The 18,083-nt window shown below is 41.1% G+C and overlaps 1 protein-coding gene across 1 annotated transcript in view; it reads left to right on the forward strand.

Moving 5' to 3' along the window:
* BCAS1 (brain enriched myelin associated protein 1) overlaps nucleotides 1-18,083 on the forward strand; it is a 92,573-nt gene that overhangs the window by 11,702 nt on the left and 62,788 nt on the right. The window contains exon 4 of the mRNA XM_032774711.2: nucleotides 16,239-16,828. Within this exon, the coding sequence (XP_032630602.1) occupies nucleotides 16,239-16,828 (590 nt within the window). The remainder of the gene's footprint in view (nucleotides 1-16,238; nucleotides 16,829-18,083) is intronic.

Consider the following 18,083-nt stretch of genomic DNA (forward strand, 5'->3'; position numbering starts at 1 on the left):
CACAGAATGTGTTGGGGAAAGTAGTAATAACATGACTGTCCCCCAGACCTGATTAAGATATGGATCTATTTTGCCATGTAGAGGTCACCTGACCATGATCCTGATTTGTGCCACTGACTGGCACTTTAACAGTGTTTTTTATTTACAGAGATCACCCATACACTTAGTTATTAAATAAAGTAAATTCTCCAGGAGAACACAGTTTGTGTCTTTCCTCTGTAACAGGCTGCTCCTGAACACAACATAAAATGGCAGCTGCTTTCATTAGATGTCTAGAAATTTAAAGGTACAGTACACAGAAGTGAAATCATAATTTACATAGCTATGTATGGGAAAGACCAGGTGGGGGGAGGCAATATATTTTGAGTTGGTCCAATAAAAGATATTACCTCACTCACCTTGTTTCTCTAATATCCTGGAACAGACACAGTTACAATAACACAGCATAACTACATCTGTGACCATCAGGACTGTAGCATGGTTTGAAAATATGGTTAACCAAGGATTCAGTTACACCTACACTGCAAGACCAAAGCCTGTTTACGTAGAATCATAGAATATTAGGGTTGGAAGAGACCTCAGGAGGTTGTCTAGTTCAATCCCCTGCTCAAAGCAAGACCAACACCAACTAAATCATTTTATCTGTGTGTGGGGACTATCATAATGTAATTCAGCCCCGACCCGTTTGACTGTAATAGTCTGCCCTGGATATGAGTTTACTGTTTTGTGTATAACTACGGTACATAGGTGGAGCCTTGTCTTTTTGTACATAGAACATATGTCAATATCATGTATAAATTGCGGGTGTTAGCTCAATACTTGAATGATTAACACTATTTGACTTGATTCAGCTCACATACAGCTCCCTTTTCCTTCCTGTTTTCCAAACTATACTGTGAGAAAAAGAGAGGAGAGAGAGAGAGAGATGCACATGTGTGTGTTGAGGGATGGGGAGGGAACCCACTGGTCAGTGTGTGCTACCCATATACCTTCATGATCAATCCACAAAGACTCCTGTCCATGGGGCTCAACAGCAGAGCAAAAGCAGAACCACCTGCCTGTATGACCTTGTCTCCTACATGTTCCCTGAAGCCTGCAGATTAAGTCAATGGAACTCCTACCTTATTCCACAGAGGTTCAAATCCCCAGTGCAAGAATGTCAAAAACTTGGCTGGTTTCCTCTCCCTTATGTGAGTTATTGCCAGGGAGGGGGAAATGGAACTTTGATTAGTTACTGATACATGCATGGACTGTTTTCAAAATTGCGTATGTGCACCTCTCTTTTGCTAAAAAAGCTAGATCCCCACTGGTGTAAATATGAATCGACTTTGTATATGGATCTCTCTCTCTCTCACACACACATACATACATACCCCTCCCATTGTTACCAACATGCAGTTTTTCTCCAAATACATCTGTGTGATGAGCTGGCAGGCAGTTAGTTAAGGTATTAGCCAAAGGCGTGGTGAAATTTATGAAGCAGGGAATTGTACTTACAATCAGAAGTTATTTTTCCAGAGCAAGGTAAGATTGCTCCATGATTTTGAATTTCATGATTTCCCGTATTTTTTTTTTATTTTTGATTCTTGGTGAGTTAATGTATGAGTGTACATAATGTGCCTACAAACTCTGTGGGTTTTTTAAAAAATAACCTAATATAAACCTTTTGCTCTGAGCCTTACTGATGTTTTATGTCAGTTTTACATCCTTCCTCCCCCCAAAATTTCATTAAACTTGCAATTTCAACAAAATGGGTATTTTAGTACCAAAAACATGCTTTTTTCTTAGATTTTCAATTTAGGAATATGGTTACACACATGCTCAATCACATCTATACTGCAAGATCAAGACTTATTTAACTGAAGACAAACAGCACGTAACCCAGCCCCCTGACCTGTTTATATTGTTTAGTTTTAATTTTCAGATTAATCACTCAAAGGGCCCATTTTCACTTAGAAACAAAACTGATTTTACTGCCCCACTTTTGCTCCATAGAATCAACTACCAGAGGTAATACGTAAATCTTGATGTGTAGGTAGTTTTGCATTTCATCATGTCTCTCTGATATATCTTTAGTGTATATCTATGAGACACAGAGAAAACAAATGACAAATGAAATAGTGACCGTATACTCCTAATTGTCCCTGAAGGCCCAAATCCTGCAATGAATCTCATCTAGATGGATTCCTGAACTGACATAGAGCCCCACTGATGTCAGGGATCTATCTAGAGACCATTGCAAGGCAGTAGCCGAAATGTCTGATGTGTTAGAAAAATTAGAAGCATGGTATGATTTAAGGCAGGGATTTTTCAGAGCTGCCTTGATGATCCAAATATTCAGTTCCCATTAATTCTAATAGGAATTGGACATCCAGAATCCTTAGGCAGCTTTGTAAATATCAGCCTGAAAAGAACCCAGTGATACGTGTGTGGTGGTAACGTGCATTTTCTCAAAAAGAAGCCATTTAGGGTCAATTTTACTCAAGGTAATGAGAGCTTTCCATCAATTTCAACAGGTGAAGGATCAGACCCTTTGACTTCTAAAGAATCCCAATAAAGATGAGTAAGGCCACAATTTTCAAAAGTGCTCAGCACCAACAACAGGGAACAGATTTTCAAAAAAGCTCAGCATATTGCGGGGGGGGGGCATGCTGGGTGCTGCGCTCTTTTGAAAATCTGTCTGTAAAGATCACAATGGCACCTTATGAGTGCTGAGCACTGTCATAAGTTGGCCCTTATTTAGATGCCTAAATGAGAGCTGATCTTGTTTGAAAGTTTGGCCCCAGTTCTGGGTGCAGAACGTTTGAAAATTTGACCATGAGCTATTTTGAAACTTTGGCTGCAAGTGCTCAGGAACAGTTGTTCCATGCTGCCAACCACAGCTTTTAAATGTCTCTTTGCTTTCCTTTTGAAACCTGTTTAATTTCTCTTCCCACCTGTTATTTTTGAAGCCTTGTCAAGCATCCTGCTACGTGCTGAGAAAGCACTGGTTGGTAGCCTTATTGTTTCAATTCACATCTTATACAGATACAGCAGAGTGAATGTTACTAATGTTTCTCCTGCCTGGGACATTACACATATCAGCTATTAAATGTTGTTTCCAGTCTTATCTAGAACCTTATTAGTAAGTGAAAACTACCAGTACGTTACAGCCAATAGAAATATCTGGCCTTTGAACGGTTTTCTGGAACAGTAAGAGAATGTTCAGCTGCATTATGGTGCAGAGCCTTAATTCCATACTGTTTAGCTGTAATAAATCTTAAATAGCCTGTTAACCCCACTGCATACCACCAGAACTTTTCAATTGCGCCCCCGCCAACAATTATACATCATCTCTACCAGGTCCAAATCTTTATCTTGTTAATTTCTTACTGTGCTTTCCAACAACACCCTTACCATGTGAGAGTTGTTTGTATTTAACAGTATATTTGGTAAATAGGTAGACTTCACACACCCATCTGCTAATATAACAAAAGTAATCCAGATAGTTAAACTACACCTGTGATACAACCAAAGGGAATAACTTTATTTGGAAGGCTCCATTGCCATCTGTTACTCATCAGTGTGGGTGGATCAGTGGCCGCCTCCCTAGGTATACTGCTCTGGTAGCTGGAGGGAGAGGTAAAGTTACAGTACAGTTATACTGGATTGTAAAGCTTTTCTGCATGAACATATTGATCTAGTCTAACAGGGGACTGTTGGAAAAACAAAAGGAAAGTAACACAATGGTGCTCAATAAGCAACCTCCCAACAGATATTTCAGGGGAAATTGCAGGTCAGTGGCCTAGATCCAGGCTTCAGCCCAAAGTTACACAGCTGTTTTCCAAGTCTAGAGAGCAAAGAGACACTAAACAATTAAGTGATTTGACTCTTGGATGGGGTGATCAAAAGACTGAGCAACTGTAAAGACCTCTCCCTCATGCAGACTGAATGAACTGGTTAGTGACTTAAAGAAACAGATTATGCAACCCAGACTCAAGCAGTCTCAAGGGCTTGGGGCAGAGGCAGTCTATGGGAAACTTAGACTTACCAGGAAGATGATTGGTTCAGTGTTTTAAAATCTCTGAAATGCTTTTGTTCTAAATACTTTGTTTTAAGAAGGCTGCCTTGTGACTGTCATTTCTACTGGAGAGAACAGAACTGCATGTACTGAACCTAATTCAGATCTGCTGAAGTAACCACAGTTCATATACAGGCCACTGCCACCCCAGGACTGGTCTGAGATTAGAAGAAACATACAGTTTTTCCCTCTCTTCCCCCATCCAAGAAGTAACAGCTCAAGGCCCGACACCTGAAGGGGTACATTCAAAGAGATCAGGAGGGGATCAGAAGTGCAGTTAGCTTGGTAACTATAACAAATGGCAGTCTTCTCTGCTTGTTCTGTAAAATGCTGCGTCTGAGTGGTCAAATAGTTACAACATTGCAACCCAAAAATGGTTACATATCAAGAGTGCTGGTTGCATATAGTCGGTAAAGAGCACTGCTTTTGGGGTTGGGCAGGATGAAAGCAGCTCATTTGTTAAATTCACGAAAACAAGTAAATTAAATAAAACACCTCAGGTGTACATTGTAAAGAAGCAAGTGTTGATTTGGCTAGTTAATTCTAAAGTAAGTAACAGTCATGGAGCAAAGTCATCCAGCTACCACCAGTTTGAAACTTTGTCCTGTAACAGTGGTTCCCAAACTTGTTCCACTGCTTGTGCAAGGAAAGCCCCTGGTGGGCCGGGCCGATTTGTTTACCTGCTGTGTCTGCAGGTTCAACCGATCCTGGCTCCCAGTAGCCGTGGTTTGCTGCTCCAGGCCAATCGGAGCTGCTGGAAGCAGCGCAGGCCAAGGGACGTACTGACCACCACTTCCAGCAGCTCCCATTGGCTTGGAGCAGTGAACTGCGTCCAGTGGGAGCCACGATCGGCCGGACCTGTGAACAGGGCAGGTAAACAAACCAGCCTGGCCCACCAGGGGCTTTCCCAGCACAAGCGGCGAAACAAGTTTGGGAAACACTGCCCAATAACATAGATTTCTCAATGAGAATTTAATTCTTTAAAGAAAAAACAACGAGGAGTCTTGTGGCACCTTAAAGACTAACAAATTTAAGGTACCACAAAACTCCTCGTTGTTTTTGCTGAAACAGACTAACACGGCTAGCCCTCTGAAATTCTTTAATGAATATTAGTTTTAAAAGGAAGAAAACAAATTTACTATGCTCATAAATGAGGCTCTAATACCTTTGAAAACAGATGATCTTTTAGTCAGATCATAACTTCTCTTTGCAAACAATTGGGGTGTGCCATGTAAATACAAACAAAGTGGGTGGGATAATATCTTTATTGGATCAATTTCTTTTGGTGAGAGAGGCAAGTTTTCAAGCTTACACAGAGCTCTTCTGCGGGTCTATGGAAGCTTGTCCCTCACAACAGAAATTGGTCCAATAAAAGATATTACTTCACCCACCTTATCTCTCTAATATCTTGGGACCAACAACTCTGCATATGTAAATACATACAGCAGTGGGGGACTCTTAAATGTATAGCAATTTTAATACAATAACAATGACATTTTACATGTCTGTGAGAAGAAATTCACACACACTGATTAGATACACCGAAAATTAATGAAAAGGTGAAAATTTAAAATAGAAAAAATCTTTCTTGTATGACTACATATTTAGAGTCCTTTAAAATGTGTATTATTCACCAGAAACACTGTAGTGACTCATTCAAGGCTATTACAGCCCATCATGCTAGTCAACACTGATGGACTTTTAAAATGTAGAATGTTTTCTGGAGTCCATAATGGCCTCATCACAGCCTTTAAACTCTGTTCTCTCTCTGATTTTCAATGGACTGCTAGGAACCAGATAATGCAACTGCAGTACTGTAATTACATTTCTAAACAAAATGTCTACATTGGTTGTCATGTGCTTGTATCCAAAATAACCACACAATCCCCGTTTCCCTCCCAGACACATTTTGAACTAAATAATCAAACCACATTTTAGACTGACATGCAAAATTTAGTTTAAGAACATAAGGATGTTTTTGAATTGTAGGAAAGTTGTAATATCTGAAACAATGAACTTATTATCCTACCATCATTGGTATGTTTTGCAACCAAGTAAGAGAGACAAGGTGAGTGAGGTAATATCTCTTATTGGACTAACTTCTGTTGGTGAGGAAGATAAGCTTTCAAGCTACCCAGAGCTTTTCTTCAAGCCATGTACAAAGACAAGGTCTCTGTGCTGAAGAGGTCACCACCTAAGAGTCCAGTCCCCTAGTGATGCGAGTAGTCATACTGAAGTCAATGGACAAATTGTGCAAATAGGTATGTCTCACTGGAACAAAGAACAGGAGTACTTGTGTCACCTTAGAGAGTAACAAATTTATTTGAGCATGAGCTTTCGTGGGCTTATGCTCAAATAAATTTGTTAGTCTCTAAGGTGACACAAGTACTCCTGTTCTTTTTGTGGATACAGACTAACACGGCTGCTACTCAGAAACCTGTCACTAGAATAAGTGATTGCAAGATTGGGTTTTAGACTAGATAGATGCCACAGACAAATGTCAGTCATGAGGGCACATATAGCTCACCAGACCTGAGATGTGTGATTTAAGGTTAAGGGTTGGGGGGACTGTTAAAGAAGGATCTAAAGGTGGTAGCTTGAGAGATGAGAAGTGGGAGAGGCAAGTATGGGAATGAGAAATAGAGAATGCCTTACACCCCACTAACAAAAAGGGGCCAAATTAAAAGCAGACAGTGGGCCTTAGGTTAAGATTTAACCAAGATTCTGGTCTCAGATACACTGTGTTAAGCCAACATGTGTTTCCAGTTAGAGAACTTGTATAACAATTAATTTTTCCAGCAGACTACTATTGTTTATGACTAGTTATAAAACTCTCGAAGTGGGATATGTAAGGGAAACTTTAGTGACTGATTCTTCAATGGAGTACTATAAACAGCTCTTACTTCCACCAGTTGAATCTGAATGAACTTTTCCCAGCAAAGGACATGTAAACGTTCAGTTTTGCTTTAAAACGCTCCCTACAAAGGATAATTGTCACAGGGTCCACTCAGCACTAGGATGCCTTTTACTAAAAGCTGTGGAGATTATTTCCTTTCAGTTGTTGTGCCCTCCTCTAGCAGGAGCCCCAGAAGTTGCAGAGATGGTTGGAGAGATTTCTTCATGACTTGGTCCTCCAGCCAGGTCACCAAGCATGTTTTCCCCTCCCAAGGTATCAACATCTCTCAGGGCAAACTGTCCCAGGCAAGCAGTCCACACTCCACTGCCTGGTATGTGTCACTTCCCTAACAGCTAGTAGGGGAACTCAGGCCTGCCCTCTATTCCATGTTCAACCTCAGGGTCCTCTGCTCAGCAGCCAAGCTCTGCCCTATCCTATACCTTGCTACTTTTCTCCTGAGATCTTCCAATTCTCCCTCCTCTTGGGGTTTGCTAGTCCAAACTCTGTCCTCCTAGGAAGAGACTGTAGGCTACTTGCCTCTATAGCCCCAGACACACCTGCTTTCTCCCAGGGAGTGGAGTGGAGTCAAGACAGCTTAGCCTCACACCCAGCAGCTGCTTTCAGCTATTGGGCTTTATATAGGCCCCTCCTGCTCCCATCCATCTCATGTCATTAATCCCTGCTCCTCCTCCAGGTGCAGCCTGGGCAGTTAACTGGCCAAGTTAGCCAGCTTAACCCATCCAGGGCTTGTGGGTAAACACCCCATCAGATACACCATTAACCCCCCACCTCTAAAAGCTACTTCATATGGAGTTCTCTGGCTTTATCTTATCATGCAGTGTCTTGCTCAACAGCCAGCCTTATCTTTTGCCTGTTCAAGAGATACCTTCAGCATTGCTGCTGAAAATAGAGGTTTGTCAAAAATCCCATATGTTGTCTTCAGTTTTTGTCTGCTTATGATGGGGTCTACTTACATTATTTTAGGGCCAGATTCAGTAACTCTTATTCAGGTTGCCAAATAAGGGCTTGGCTACACTCGTGAGTTACAGCGCAATAAGGGAGCCCTGGGTGCACTGGCTCACTACCTGTCCATACTGGCAAGGCACGTAGAGCACTCTGACTCCGCGGCTACAGCGCTCCTGGTACTCCACCTCAACAAGTGAAATAATGTTTGCTGCGCCTCCACTGGAGCACCACAGCACCAGTGTGAACGAGGTGTTGCATTACTGAGCTCTGACTGGCCTCTGGAAATGTCCCATAATCCCCTTAAGTCAAGTGGCCACTCTTGTCATTGTTTTGAACTCGCTGTAAGAATGCTGTCGGAATGCGGACATGCTCTTTCAAAGCTCCATTTCTGACAGCTGGATGCTTATCTGCTCCGGGACAAAGGAATGCTGCTTGCTTTGAGTGAGTGAGAAAGGCGGGGGAGGGGGAGATCTGCTGCTGTCTGAACTTACAAGACAGCATGCTGACATGCTTTCATCCTCCCAAAAACCCACTCTCTCTCCCCCCACATATACACAACATACTCCCTGTCACACTCCACTCCACGCCCCACATTTGAAAAGCATGTTGCAGCTACTTGCATGCTGGAATAGCTATCACAGTGCACTGCTCTCTGTGGTGTTGCAAGAGCTGCTAACGTGGCCACACCAGTGCGCTTCTAGCTGAGAGTGTAAACACTCGGCAGCGTTTTCCCCGCTGCAGTCTCCGAAGGCTGGTTTAACTCCCAGCACTCTGCAACTGCAAGTGTAGTCATGCCCTAAGCATTCATATGAATGCGTATATGCTACACTGAGGGCTTGTCTACACCGGCAATTTACAGTGCTGCAACTTTCTCGCTCAGGGGTGTGAAAAAACACTCCCCTGAGCGCAGCAAGTTTCAGCACTCTAAAGTACCAGTGTAAACAGTGCACCAACGCTGGGGAAGAGCCGTGCTCCCAGCGCTGGTAGCTACACCTCTCATGGAGGTGGATTTTTCAGAGTGCTTGGAAAGCTCTATCCCAGCATTCTGCTGTGACTACACAAGCCATGTTAAAGTGCTGCCGCGGCAGCGCTTTACCATTGCCAGTATAGACTAGCCCTTAGTGCTTCTCAATGTGAAGACTGCGGAGCCTGTCCCTTAACGTTTCTTCCTTCCCTGGGTTCTGCAGCCACATGACTTCATGGGACTGTGCAAGAACTGTGATTTGTTACAAGAGTTGCAAAAATATCATCCAAGCCCAGATTTAATGTCCATGTAGAGCAGAAAATATGCCTAAATCCTATTTTCAAACATGACAAGCACTTAGGCGCCTAATTTTCATGAAAGTCAATGAGTTTGGTTCCTAACTCATGTAGGTGCTTCCAAAAATATTGCTTAAGATCTAAGAGTTGTATCTGAAAGCTCTCCGCACAGAAAATGTAGTTCATCTGCTGCTCGAGGATATGAAGCACTGAACTGACCCCCTCCTGTGGTTATAGGTTGTCTCAAGTGTTTCAGATCAGGCCACTAAATTATGCTGTATCACACTTTATTTAGTCTTGTGTAATGTAGACTTTTTTAGTGAGCACCTCTGTGATTTCCTGTCACGTATTTTCCATTCATCTCAAAAAATAAAGACAACCCAAAGCTATTTTCTTCTGTACTTCTCCCCGCTCCTCTTCTCCCTCCCCTGCCTTCAATAGGAGATAATTAATTTTCCTGTAATTCTATCTGCAGCAGACAGAAAAACACTGGGGCCAGGATTCTATTCTACCAAGTCCCTATTGGAGCCCCTTCCTGAAAGGGAGCAGTTCTGATCACACTGCTGTTTTTTTAAGGTTTTATCTGGCAGGTGTGATCTGAGTCATACCTGGTTTGGTCGATCACAGAAATGATACATCAGAACTTAAAAAGTGCGTGTGTGTTTGTTCAAAAAAAATAAAATAGATGAAATAAATTCAGAAGAGAACGACTGGTTTTTATTTCTTTCCCTCTCCTCCCCCGCCTTTTTTTTCATTTATGACTTTGTTAAAACCCCAGTCTGGGTGGGCAGTGTTGCTAAGAACTGAGATCAGGAACCAGATTCTCAACTGGTTTAAAAAGGTATCCCCTTAAGTCAATAGAGCTATGCCAATATACACCAGGTGAGGATCTGGCACTATCTTTATAATACACTATAAAATACATGTGCTTAAAGAACACAACACTATGATCAGAGACCTTGATTCTGTTCCTGGCTTTCCCGTTGATGCACTATGTGACTTTGTTGTTGTTGTTGTTGTTTTCTTAATGTTCTTTGGTTTCCTCGTCTGTAAAATGGAGAGAATACTGGCCCACTGTTGCAAAATGTGGAGTGATCTTTGGATGAAAAGAGTTATGGAAATACAAAATAGTATTACTCTTCTTGTTCCTTATTTTTATTATTTATTATGTATTTATTAGTTAAGCCATTGTTAAAGTGCTTTGAAGACTAACACCAGCATAGAAGTGCTAGTTTCTCTTTCAGTGTTCTCAGTAAAAAGGTTAGACTTTAGTCACCCTGAGTTGTTCAGGACCTAGAGTAGAAAGTCCCATTGACCTTGATTTAAATAGAACTACTTGTATGCTTAAAGTTAGGTGTGTGCTTAAAATTCGGCACATGCTTAAATGCCTTGCTGAACTGGGGTTTTAAGAGTAACAAAAAACAAACAAACCTGCAAATTTCTTATGGCATTAGGTTCTTTTGTTAAGTACTTGCAACAAGTACAAGATATGTTGCAGGGTGAAATGCAATAAACATTAGTCACTGTGTCCAGTGCTGTAGATCACTGTATATTGATTTCAGTCACTAGGTGATACGGAGTGATTTTACTCAGAGGGAGTGTGCTGAAGAGAATAAGTGTACTTGGAGCACTGGACTGGGGCTGGGGAGACCCAGTGCTATTCCCAGCTCTTCTACTGGCCTAATGAGTGATCTTAGGGTATGGCTACACTTGAAATTTCAAAGCGCTGCTGCGGGAGCGCTGCCGCGGCAGCGCTTTGAAGTGTGAGTGTGGTCGGAGCGGCAGCGCTGGGAGAGAGCTCTCCCAGCGCTGCATGTAAACCACATCCTCTACGGGTGTAGCGTGCAGCACTGGAAGCCGCGCTCCCAGCGCTGCTGCACTGATTACACTGAGGCTTTACAGCGCTGTTTCTTGCAGCGCTCAAGGGAGTGTTTTTTCACACCCCTGAGTGTGAAAGTTGCAGCGCTGTTAAGTGCCAGTGTAGCCATACCCTTAGAGAAGTCACTTCCCCTCTCTGTGTCTGTTTTCTCTTCTGTGAAATAGGGATAATGTAGTGACCTCCTTTGTAAAGCGCTTTGAGAACTACTGATAAAAAGCACTATATAAGAGCTAGGTATTATCATTGTCCTGAGACCATAGATGCTAGAGAAATACGATGTTAGCAAATGTACTTTGAGAGACCAAGAATGGAGGGCTTGAATGCGAATGGCATTTGAGAGAGAAGAGAACTGCTGGGAGATGCTGAAAGGGAGCTATTGTGCTACTTGGTATCCAATTCAATTCCCTTTGAATTTATTGGGATCGGCCTTAGTTAGGTAAGACAGTCACAAAGAGGATTCAGTGAAAATGGAAACTTCACGCTAAATTTGTGAAGATGCTCTCTAATTTTGTGACCATATTTTTGCATCTGCAAAATGCAAATGTGCATTGAAACGTGAAGGTAAATGTTAGTATTTATACATTCCAGTACCTGATTGCACTCAGAAATGAGGTAATTAATTGGATTTGTTCCCACAGTCAATTTTGCATCCTAACTTCACACTTAATTGCAAAGTAAAGTGCTAGGTTAAGGACCCTTTAAAAAAACAAAACAAAAGCAAACAAAAAAAACCCCTTAGTTTGCATGTGGACATAGTAAAAAAGTAAGTCTTCTATGAGTCAGGCTGGGTGTGGAGGGTAATGCTGCTTTCCTGTTCATCTATTCCTATGTGTAAATATAGTTTATTTGACACTTGCTTCTTGGAGACAATGATTATTCCACTGATGTTAGTAACCAGCATAATATAGCTTTACTGTACTCACTGTAATACAGCACCTGAAAGTGTTTTGATAATAAGATAAGGTCCCTCTTCTGAGGAGTTTACATGTCCTGATTAGCATGCATTGCTGATAATAGACTATGAAACCTTTCATGGGTTCTCTGTTCATTTTTTATGGCTATCATGTCCTGTAGAGCTAGTTGGAAGGCAAAATTTCCATTCTTTGGAAAATTAAGACATTTACAAAACATTCATTCAGAATCAGAACAAAAAGCCAAGTTCTGGAAATTTCCAATAGAAAAAAAAATCTTTTTTTTTTATTTGAAACCATTGCAGTGTTTCATTTTGATAACATTTAGTCAGTTTATTTAGACTTTGATATTAAAACATTTTTAAAATATGATGTTATATTTAATATTTTAATATAATATACAAATTGAAACAAAATCAATCAAAATGAGAAAGTAAAAATGAAACATTTTGACATTATTGAAACTAAACAAGAAAGTTGAAATTCAACTATTAGACTTTTCATAGTGAATATTTTGTTGAAATCAACAGGATCCCCCAAACCATCTTGATTGCAACAAAACTGCAATTTGTGATGGAAACTATTCTGTCAAAAATTCAACTAGCACTAGTCATGTACTTGCTTTAGTTGGCAATTCATCTAGTCTGTTAACCAAAATTAACTACTATAAATTCATAGTCATTTGTCAAATAAAACTCATTTGTGATCATCTGTTAGTATAGTCCCGGATGACCCAAATGACCGGGGGCTATTAAAGAGTAGAAGATTCAGCTTGGAATGTCTTTGTATTTATGGATTTAAACTAGATTTTTCCTGTTGATTGGTTGGCTGTAGGCAGGAGCGGCGCCAGGGTTTTTGGTGCCCTAGGCAGGAGGAGAGGGTCCTTCCATGCGCCTGGTCTTCGGGGCACTTCGGCGGCGGGTCCCGAAGCGAGTGAAGGACCCGCCGCAGAATTGCTGCTGACGACCGAGACGCAGAAGGACCCCTCACTGCCGAATTGCCGCCGAGGGCGACAAAATGCCACCCTCCCAAATCCTGGCGCCCTACGCCACCGCCTAGGTCGCCTAAATGGAAGCACCGGCCCTGGCTGTAGGAGTAGTATACATGGCTATTCTCAACCTTCCTTTCAAGACATGAAAAACTCCAAGCTTACCCAGTGCAACTGCTCTTCTTTTTGGTGGCACGACCTGCTTTTGCGCGGTGAATGACCAGAATTTAATACAAATTCAATACAAAATCCATGATACTTTCCAGGCCTTTCATTCCTTCCATGGTAATTAGAGACATAAGTATTTTCTTGGTTTCACAAGCTGTGTTCTAAAAAATGAGCATTTAACAAGATTGTCTTCCTATTTTGTGTACTAAAATATTTTTTTCCTAAAAAGTGCTTGCCTATGACACATATCAGAAACACAGAATCTTTTATGATATAAGCTTCTTTATTTCCAGTGGACTTTTCTTGGTCTTGTTATTAACTTAAAGAAAAAGAGTGTCTATTTACATTTTTGTTCTTTTTTTCTGAGTTGTCTTCCACATTCTTATCTGAGGTCCTGAAATTCCTTCTCAAGTTTTCTCTCTCTAAATTATTAAGTGAAGGCCAGATACTGCAGTCCCTTCTCAGGCAAAACCCCTGAGGAAGTTCAGAATCTACACCAGGCACCTATACAAATCTCAGTAAGTGCCTATCTGCGTATTTAGGCACCTAAATACATTTAACAATCTGGCCCTGTAAGCACAGAGAGAAGTATCAATAGTTAGTAGACCTTAATTGATCAGGTGAGTAGCTACTGAATAACTTCTCTTTGCATCACCAATGCTCAAACAGATGCACACTCAATATTGCAGAAGCAATTAGATAATATTGTTTTATTAAAGGCTAACAAAATTGTTGCCAGAATAAGTTATTTTCTTACATAAGCAGTAACAGGAAGGGCCTAAAATGTGAGACAATTTACCCTTTAAAGTACAGAGCTGGAAAAGAAAAAAAATCTGTTTATTAACAAACTATAAAACACAAGCTATTGAAACACACCTACCCACACCCACATCCACACCCACATGAAGAAGGGGGAGGAAAATACCAGAATGAAAGTGGTAAAAGTAGAGAAACTAAATGAACAGGCCCTTTTGGCATCTGGTAAGAACCTTGCCTTGATGATGAATCTCATCGTAAAACCCTCCGTTTTCATCGGCTGTTTCCTTCCCTGCTGGCAAGCCTTTCAAGAAATTCAATTTACATTCACCCTGGCATATCAGCTGGCTCCTAAAGCTCTGTGTTTTTCTTGTCACTCCAGTTTATGGAAGGTTCCCATCTACTGCTTGTTGGTAGGCAGTAGTGGAATGGAGACAGCAGTGTCTGCTGTCTAAACTAATTACCCAAAGAGTTAACTTTATGACCAGAGTGTTAATTTGATGTACTTGTTGTGTATGGACCTGCGAACCCTCTTTTCTTGTCAACTGTTTGAAATGGGCCAGCCTCATTACCACTACAAAAGTGATTTTTCCTCCCTTGGAATTCTACTTATAATTAAATTGTCTCATTAGACTGACCCTCCACCTACTAAGGCAACTCCCATCTTTTCATGTACTGTGTATAAATATGCCTACTACTGTATTTTCCACTCCATGCATCTGAGGAAGTGAGTTCTAGCCCACGAAAGCTTATGCCCAAATACATTTATTAGTCTCTAAGGTGCCACAAGGACTCCTCGTTGTTCTGTCTTTTTTCTCAGAGGGGTAGCCATGTTAGTCTGGATCTGTAAAAGCAGCAAAGAGTCCTATGGCACCTTAGAGACTAACAGACGTTTTAGAGCATGAGCTTTTGTGGGTGAATACCCATTTCATCGGATGCATGTAGTAGAAATTTCCAGGGGCTTGCTTGCTTGCATATATATACCTACCCCTGGAAATTTCCACTACATGCATCCGACGAAGTGGGTATTCACCCACGAAAGCTCATGCTCCAAAATGTCTGTTAGTCTATAAGGTGCCTCAGGACTCTTTGCTGTCTTTATTCTGTATCTGTACATCACCTAGCACAATGGGGTATCAATCCACCACTGAGCTCCTAAACACTACCACAATATAAATAATAATATATTCATCTTAGCTACACTGTGCATGCTGCCATTGGTAGGATTTCTCTTGTGCCCTATCAAGAAAAATCTCAGCAGAGCCATCCTGTTGATCTTCAAGGACTATGATTTCCTTAGTGCGCAACGGGAAAGGATCAAAATGAAATATTCTAGGTAGCCATCATCTCAGCCATGTCACTGAATGTGAACTGCTTCATTATGCCACTGCTTCTTAGGTGATACCCGCTAGTACTGTTGCCTTTCAAACATTTCATCTGAAGTGTACAAAAACTTAAAGGCAAAATGCTAAACAAGGTGAAATTTGAGGATTTTTTTTCACAATTCATTGCCAACTAGACAATAGTCCGTTTTACTGAAAAACTGGTAATTTTGCATGGGGTTTTGGCTAAAAAAAATGGGTGCTTTCCCCAAGAATGAGCCCATTTCAAAGCAAAAATTGGCCCATTTTAAGTGAAATTTTTAAAATTTGACATTTGAAATTGGACTTTCAACATCTGAATTTTTTTTTTAACGTTTCTCTGTTAAAATGGGCATTTTAGCAAATTTTACAGCAAAGCATGTTTTCATGGCACCTAGCACAACGTGATCCTGTTCTGAGTGGGATCTTTGGGTGCTGCCATGATATAAATAAAGCAAAAATGTAGAGGGTGCCCAACTGGCAGAGGGGCTAAGTGACTTGCCCAAGGGATCACATGGGAAGTCTGTGGCAGAATAAGGCATTGAAGTTGGGTCTTCCAAGTTCTAGGCTAGTGCCCTAATCACCGGGCCATTCTTCCTCTTCCATCTCACTGTGCCTCAGTTTCCCATCTGTAAAATGGAGCTAGGAATACTTTCTACTCCCTCCCCTTGTTAGTCTTTTTTCTAGTTAGGGTATAAGTCTGAGAAAAGAAATAATGGGCTTGATCCCAGGCTGGTGCTGAGCACCACAACTCCACTGACTTCAGTGAGAACAGAGAACATCAAAAACTCAGAGAATCAGGCCTCAAAGCTAAGCAGAAGCTCACATTTTGTACCAGAGAACATCACATTTACTTAACACATTGCAGTATATATTGTCTTCACGCAGGCATTGCATTTTAGAATGAGTTTATTAAAGCTCTAGACCACCACGATTAATAGGATAACTTCCCTGCTTTGTTGGATAATTGCTGTTTTATGTTTCTATTTGCAGTGGATGCAAGGACAAGTGTTGAACAGAATAATGTGGCCGTTTCTTCCCAGAAGACAATAGAGATAAGCTCCACTTCTGATGCAAATGGAAAAAATCTTGGGACTGAGGCCAAGAAACCCGTGCCAGCTGCAAAATCTCGTTTTGTCTTTGCTTTTTCACGGCCTGTACCAGGACGTACTGAAGAGCAAGCTACAGACTCATCAGTTGGATCAGCTAAGCTTGATGTCAGTTCAGAGATGCCTGAAGTGAACAAAGCATCAAGTGAGAAAGTAGATAGTTCCGCAACAGCTGTGCTGGAGGAAGGGTCTGATAAAAACCTAAGCCAGGCCCCTTCTGCAGCAGAACTTAGTGACACTGAACTAATAGCATTAGCATCACCCGAGACAGAGGATGCAGCCTCATCAAAGACAAAACAAGTGACTTTCTTTGACAGACTCTTCAAACTGGAAAAGGGGAAGGAGAAAGAAAAGAGTAAGACACAAGTCGAAACCCAAGACGAAAGCCAGACTACGGAAATTCCTGAAGCTGGCATCACAGCGGAAGAGGCTGCTGGATTACAGAGCACACCAAACAATGTCCCACAGGGGAAGGCAAGTGTTTGAATGGGAATATCAATTTCTTCCTTAATGAAATCTCTTAGGAATATCAATGGTGCAGGACAGCACCATGTTCTGATGGTTGTGTGAATTAGGCAGCAAATATTCTTGCTTTGTAGTGTGACTCCCCTACTTATCAGGGAAATCTAACAATCTCTGGAAGACTAATAAAAGCTGTGGCATCTGTTTCATGACAAAATTGGTAATGTCTGACCTACAGCTGAAGTTCGTTTGTATTTTTACCAAAGACCTGGGCAAGACAGCTATATTCATGCTTCATTAGTCTAGATGATGAACACCAGCTGGCTGCAAGTGTAAAAAATGTCCTTGGAGCATAAGTGACTTCCATGCTTCAGAAGCTCAGTGTCTGATATTGAATGGTTTTAGGAAATTCTTTAGGCATATTCACATGAAGCTTATAAAATACTAACTCACTCATTTTATGCACTAGCTACTTATTGCATATCATACATATGAGGTCACAACCTTTAGTGAAGACTAGAATAGCGTAGTAACTCTTTGCACTTTGTATATAGATAGTGCTCTTCATCCAAAGAATGATAATTCTTTAGAATGAATAGGAATGAATTTTAGAGGCAGGGAAAATGAAGCATTAAGAAGTTAAGTGACTTGCCCAAGGTCATATGCTAGTCAGTAGCATAGCTGGAAATAGACCTTGACTCTCTTGTGTGCGCTTTATAGCTAAGATCTCAGCATCTGAGATAAGCAATTGTTTTGTATCTATAGCAATTGTTCTGACGCTACTGCTGAGTTGCTTTATACTTGTCTCAAATGTGTTGGCTTTTTTTACTCTTCCTGTAGAATAGTGAGTAATAGCAAGGAGAACATGCAGCGGTTTATTATTAATTTTATTGTATTTTTTATTTATGAAGGGCTGTCAGCACTCTGAAGTAGAATTAGTGGAATGTAGGAGGAAATGTAATCAGAGTTCTTTCTGGTTTTAAATGATTATTAATAGGTTCTTAAACTGAATGGGACAAATCAACATAGCTTCATTGACTTCAACACAGTAATGCTACTTTACAACACCTGAGCATCCAGCCCAAACTTTTTCTAAAGGATGAGTTCAGGTTTCATCTGTAAATTTTTACACCATCAAAATTACTAGAGGTTGATTTTGCATATCATGGCACTTCAAAGGATGGCTATGTTGCTCAAAGGGCCAGCCCCTCAACAGGTGTAAAGTGGTGTAACTCCACTGTTAGCTTCAATGTGCTAATTTGCATCA

The sequence above is a fragment of the Chelonoidis abingdonii genome, chromosome 14 (genome assembly GCF_003597395.2).
Source record: "Chelonoidis abingdonii isolate Lonesome George chromosome 14, CheloAbing_2.0, whole genome shotgun sequence".
In the NCBI taxonomy this organism is placed as follows: domain Eukaryota; kingdom Metazoa; phylum Chordata; order Testudines; family Testudinidae; genus Chelonoidis; species Chelonoidis abingdonii.